This window comes from Arachis ipaensis, chromosome B6 (genome assembly GCF_059453495.1).
Source record: "Arachis ipaensis isolate K30076 ecotype BB chromosome B6, ASM5945349v1, whole genome shotgun sequence".
NCBI classification, from domain to species: domain Eukaryota; kingdom Viridiplantae; phylum Streptophyta; class Magnoliopsida; order Fabales; family Fabaceae; genus Arachis; species Arachis ipaensis.
Window position 1 is genome coordinate 140101980 of NC_142441.1, and position 6389 is coordinate 140108368.

The following is a 6389-nucleotide window of genomic DNA, read 5'->3' on the forward strand; positions in this document are numbered from 1 at the left end:
CCATTGAGAAAGGCATCCGTGGAAGGCATGCATTCAATTTGATTAAAATTTGGATTCCACCAAAATAAATTGGTAACCAAAACATGCTTCAACAAAATTGGGCCCTTTGTTTTTGTGATCAACTTATGGCATCCTTGAGCCATTTCTTTCTTTATTTGTTTTATCAATATGGGCTTATGATTTGGGCTTATCTTCATTTCAAATTTCAGTCACTTTATGTTTGAATTGATTTTGCACACAGTTAAAATAATTCTTTCACCAAAGTGAGCTGCTCTATCTTTTTGACCCAATGAAAAATTAATTTCTTCCTCCTACACACTAATAAACATATCAAACAAATTCATTGGAAGCATTAAATATGACACTTAATTTTAATAATATCCTAACTTATATTTTAATAATGTTTGATTATTTAATTAACTATAAGTTTCCAAACTCAACAAACTTGATTCAATTAATCTTGATTAGGCTGTATTTCTTATCATTTCTTGGTTTATAAAGAAAAAATTAGACACAAAATCAAAAGTAATATTTTAAAAGTTTTATACAATTACAATGTTAGAAGGTAGAGCAGATTGAAAATAGAGCTAATTACATTGGTTTTGACTTGGTGTCATTGGTGAGAGGGTTTGGTAATATTATAGCTTACACCAGTTTGATCACTATCAGTAAGTACATCAAATTCTCCAGTAATAAATGATTGATCTTTCTTCAAAATAGGGCGTCCAAGCTGTACATATCCACAGTACCCAACTTTATAAACTTTGGCATCTTTTCTGAACGAAGATACAGCCACTTTAATTCCTTCCCCTGCAATAATAGTTCAGCTTGATGGATAAACAAATCTCTCTTAAATGTAAACTATATGGATTAGGAATTAGTTATTCTTTACCATGTGTAACAAACAGCAAATTCTCAGCAGGATATTTATCTGCAAGCTCCTTAAATATGCGCTCATATCTATCCCGTGTTTCTTCAAACGACTCTTCCCATTGAGGCAGCTGAAAAATAAACAAACAAATAAATTCAGGAGAAGACTTACATCAACTTGTCTTTCTATACAATTGTTAGTTGAAAATCCTCGGATGATTTGATATATTTGACTAAATTATTATATAATTTGTAATTCCTCTTCAGTGTTTACCTCTTTATCCACCCTTTCTGCGTTACTACTCATTGTCCCTGTTGGGAACATGGCTTCAAGCTGTGTTATATTAAAACCCCAATTTCCATCTTTAGGGGCAACATCGTTACGAAACGCCACCTTGTTCATCATTTCACACAATCCATATTCAACAGACACCTACAATTGTTAACGTAAAGGAGAGAGAATATTAAATTTCACGGTAGAATAAAGAGAGAAAATAGTGAAACATCTCTGACCTTGACTTCCGCGGCATCAACGGTGGAGAGAGCGGAGACGACTTCGGAGGCTGTCTGGACGCAGCGGAGGAAGGGGGAGACAAACACCCTGTGAATGGGGTATCCGAGACTGTGTCCGAGACTCCGACCCGTTTGGAATGCCCGAAGCCGACCCGCTTCGAGTAGCGGTGGGTCCCAGGGACGGGCGGCCGTGGAGGCCCAGCATGGGTCGAAGTTGTCGAGGCGGTCAGCGTGTCTCATTACGACGACGTTCTGGTATGAAACGGCAGTGTGATCTTGGTTTTGCGTTGACTCCATTGTGTGTGTATACGTAGAAGCTGAAGAAACAGAGAGATATGGTTGTGTTGGGGTATGACACAAATCGTAAAATGAAGAAACTAAAACCAAGAAATAAGAAATGCGGACAAAGCTCTGTGTTTTCATGTGGCAGCTGTTGGAGTGGAAGTTGCAATGGAATTTCATGTGAATTTTAAAGTGTTTGCGTCAATGCAATGGATACCCTATCAAATGCTAGAAGAGAGAAAATAGAATATAAAAGTAAGTTTACTATAAAAATGTGTAACTGTTTTTTAATTTGCTTTAGCCTTTAAGCAGTAATAACGTTTGATTTGTTCTTTTGTGGTCTTTAGTCTTTACGCGTAATTTCCTTTTACTTAAGTCCAATATAATAAGTACTACAGTAATATATATACTTTTGGTTGACAGTCTACGACTAATCTAATCATAAGAATAAATTTATAAGGTGCGTGTGGTTCAAAAATCAATTTTTAAGAATAACTTTATGGTAAGTTATTTTTAATATAATAAGTCATTTTAATGATTTGTTTAAAAATAGTTTTAGCAATTCATGTTAAAAGATTAATGACTATATTTACTTAAAAAAAAAATTGGGAATGCTCCCATAAAGATGCGTAAAATGTCTTTTTGTAAAGACATATACGTGTCGCATTATTATTGGACGTATTAATGAACTGGTTATTTTTGAATTTTTTAACAAATTAGAATAAAATCGATTTTTTTTATAACAATAACAATAAATCCAATTTTTTTAGGGATTTAATTGTATTTTTAAATTTTTAGGGATTTAAATATCCGAAAAACAAAAAGTCAGGGATATAATTGTTTTTTTATCAAAAAATTTAAAGATATTCGATTTAGATGGTATAATTCGATCGGATCAAATCGGGTCTAATAATTATAATGCAGACAATTGGGTTTATTATTGTTGCTATAATAAACCGATTTTATTCTGGTTTATAATAAAAAATAAATTATTAACGGGTTTAATAAGAATGTCCAATAATAATATGACATGTGTGAACGTCTTTAAAAAAAAAAAAAAGACATTTTTAGTGTCTTTGTTAAAGTAGTTTCCAAACAAAATTTACATCCAAAAATACCTGAAAATTCTCTGCAAATGTGTCAATTCCACACGCACCCTAAGTATATTGCAGTTTTGCTGCTACTTATTGGTTGATTATTTCAAATGTAAGAGTAAATTAAGTGAGAAAAATAAATAAAGATAAAAATAATTACAATTCAACGCAACCTGCTGTGGATAATTTGCTAACGTTAATCACTTTATGCTCCTGAAACAAAAATAAAAGAAAGTTGTATTAAAACAAGCGTATTACACGAATATCCACAAATGTGGTTCGAAACACTGAGAGTTAAAAAAAAGAAATAACAACAACGGCAATTAAAAAAATTTTGAATTCCACACACACCTGGTAGCTTTCTTGCAAACTGGGAAGTAGCTTACACCTTAGATGATGATGAAGAGAGCAAAAGCGAAAGAAGCGAAGCATGACAATAAAGAAAGAAAAGAAGTGCGAAGAATGCGAATGAGAAAATAGATTCTTGAGTTGTGAAGCTAAAATGGCGAAGATTGGAGCTGAGAAGGGTGTTGAAACTTGGTATAACTGTTATAAGTGAAGTTGCCGAGAAAATAGTGCATAGGCCACGCTATCTTCGTTTTCCTTTCCTTTTGGGATAGTTGGTCGTAAAAGAGTTAAAGTAGTTGACCCCAGCATCACTTCATTGACTTTGACTACCGCCTTGCGCGTAGCTACCACGTTCATTTCAATAGCTATAGGCAATAATTTGAAGTCTTATACTCTTATCTATCTATCTAAAAATAAAAATGAAGTAATCAACTGTTAAGGTAAAGGTGAATTTGGGATTCTCACGTAATCCTAGAACATAGATTTATCGGATTAGGATACGAGACGGATCTTTTTCTTTTGAACTCAAGTGTCGATTTAAATTTAAACGAATTGGATTAAAAAAAAGTGAAAATTCAGTGCAGTTGACTTCACGTGAAGTTGATAATTGAGAACTGTTAGATAAAAATTTAGTTAAATCAATAAAATTATCTAACAGCTCTTAAGTATCAACTTCACGTAAAGTTAACTGCACCTGAATTTTCATTTTTATATAAACATGTTAAAGACATTCGTGTAATCTATTTTTATTTTGTATAGAGTGAATATTTTTTTAGACCTCCAATTTTTTGTGTGTGAAATATATTGCATTTTAATCATATTAAAATTCTACTCTCATCCTAAAAGAGAAGTAGATAACTCGATTTTTGTAACCGATCTTTAAACTAACACATCATATAAGTAATTTGTTGCTAACTGATTACAGAAATCGAGTTGTTCAAATCTCTTTTAAAAAGAGGATCGACTAAAAATTTTAATATAATAAAAGTGCAACATATTTCACAGACAAAAAGTTGGGAGTCGAAAAGAATATTTACTCTTTAAAACATTCATCTAATTTTAAACATTATTTATTTTATTCATGTGAATGTCTTAGCAATATTTTTGAACAAAAAGAATGTTAGGTTTTTTAATTGTTTCATAAAATTTGAAAAAAAAAAAACAAAGGGTTGGGCCAACATATTAGGCTATTATAAATTTTTTTTGTCTATTAGGCTATTATTATTGAGATTTATTTATTTTTATTGTACATTATTTATTTGTTAATGCAACTAAAAATTCTAGACCTAATTATTTAAAGTACTATAAATTAAAAATTTGAAATTAGAGTGTCAAAATTTTATGAAATCGATGTACCCACTATCCTTTTGAACAATGTACAATGATTCATACTAAGCTTTGACAGCACCTTTTTTTTTTTTTCATCTTTTTAATTTTTTTGTGAATAATTAAATTTTCTAAGACATATTTAATAATATAGTCTTAATATAATTATTAGAACTCTTGCATATGAGCTTACATCAAATTATGTACGTTTCTTCCACGGCAATAATGCACTGTGTCTGTTAATGAGTAATAGCTCAAATAGTATAGTCTTTCCATACTCAATTAAGAGGTTACGAGTTCGAATCTCCTATCTTACTGTGTCCTAACTCTTCTACAGGTTTTTATTATAATTTTTTGACGGTCAAAAAACCACGAAGGCTCATTCATAAATGAAAAAGCAACTAAAGTGACTAAATTTTCGTATCAGTTTTGGAGTTTTAAGATTTTTATTATTTTAGTCTATTAAATTTAAAATATATTATATTAATCTTTGAAATTTGGTTTTAGATAGATTTTTAAATTATTTTGGCATTAAATCAATAAATAAGATGTTGAGTTAATTTTGATTTATCATGTTAGAAAGATTAAATGACGTCGTTTTAAAAAATAAAAAAATTAAAATGATTTAAATATCATATAAATTCATTTGTCTTTTCATTTTTATCTTGTTTAAGTACTAAAATAAAATAACATCATTTAATTTGTGTTAAAAATGACAATTCAAAATCAACTTAATATTTTATTTATTAATTCAGTATTAAATCTCAAATATCAGTATATAAATTCTAAATTTAAAATACTAAAATAATAAAACTTATACATTAGAAAAATCACTTTAGAAATTTAATCCAACTAAAGTGTTATTTACCTATAAACTTAGATAAACAAAAGTTTCATAATTTTGAATCAAACTCCTCTAAAAAAGATTTGATAAAATAAAAAAACAAAAATTTATTCATGCTTAAATTAAGATAAAAAAATTCGCACATAAAAGTTGTAAACTTAATACTTATTAATTTTTTATTTTGTCGCTTTACAAAATTTTTGACAGTTTTTTCAGAATTTTCGGTTATAAATATGTTGGTCCATGGTCCAAAAGCATAAATCTATGACTGCAGTAGTAGGTGTGTTATCGGTTCGGTTTAGTTTGGTTTTGGACTAAAAACTAATCGAACCGATCTGTTCGGTTTTCACAGAGTACCAATTAATCGACTTGTTGTCTGTGCAACAATCGAATCGAATAAAAAACGGTTTGGTTCGATCGGTTTTTCGATTTTTCAATCCTAACTAATAGAAAATTAATTTCAGTAAAATGATGTTCAAAACAATCAATAAACTGAAATAACATTACATTACATTCAAATTCAACACAATTTCAACTCATTCCAACAACTAAACATAAAACAAACACATTTGTTAAGTCTAAAATTTTCATTTCAATGCATTACTAAGCCATTTCTTTGGTTCAATTCGGTTGGATTCGGTTTCTCCCAAACCAACTGAAAACCGAACCGAACCGATCGGTTTAATTAAAAAAATCGATTTTTTTTATTTTCTATTCGGTTGTTGTAAATTTCGACTCGATTTTGCGGTAAATTTCAATTCGATTCGGCAACTTACACCCCTATGCAGTAGCCTGTGATTGACATGGAGAAGCGAAGGCGTGTAGTTATTATTCCAAGTCCAGCGTTCAGCCATTTTGCAGAAAGACTTGTCAACTTCTCTAATGGCTTCCATGTCACACTCCTTTTTCCCACAATTATTGGAAATAACGAGTCTCCTTCCGAATCCTTCAACCATAAACTACACATTCTGTGCCCAGGGCAGCATCGAAACAGCGAACTATATAGAAATTTTCCTCAACTACGTTTCACTAGCTAGTGGAGTCGTAGTGAATATTTTAAGGGTAAACTTTAATAAAAATGGTTTAGCGGAAAGAGAGGAAGTTGCTCGCGT

At 30.5% G+C, this 6389-nt stretch overlaps 1 protein-coding gene across 1 annotated transcript; it reads right to left on the minus strand.

Moving 5' to 3' along the window:
- Positions 1 to 507: 507 nt before the first annotated feature.
- Positions 508 to 2756, minus strand: LOC107605309 (uncharacterized). The gene is made up of 4 exons (XM_016307149.3): positions 1384 to 2756; positions 1145 to 1303; positions 893 to 1001; positions 508 to 810 (listed from the first exon to the last, which is right to left on the minus strand). The coding sequence occupies exons 1-4, from the start codon at positions 1843 to 1845 to the stop codon at positions 614 to 616; spliced, it is 927 nt and encodes a 308-aa protein (XP_016162635.1). The 5' UTR covers positions 1846 to 2756; the 3' UTR covers positions 508 to 613.
- Between the last annotated feature and the right edge of the window lie 3633 nt (positions 2757 to 6389).

Bases quoted from the DNA above. Each gene is read 5' to 3' on its own strand.
- LOC107605309 (XM_016307149.3), bottom strand. From the start codon at position 1,845: ATGAAATTCCATTGCAACTTCCACTCCAACAGCTGCCACATGAAAACA. The intron at 1,002-1,144 runs GTAAACACTGAA...TTTATTTTTCAG, and splicing joins CAGAAAGGGTGGATAAAGAG to CTGCCTCAATGGGAAGAGTC. The intron at 811-892 runs GTAAAGAATAAC...CTATTATTGCAG, and splicing joins TTTGCTGTTTGTTACACATG to GGGAAGGAATTAAAGTGGCT.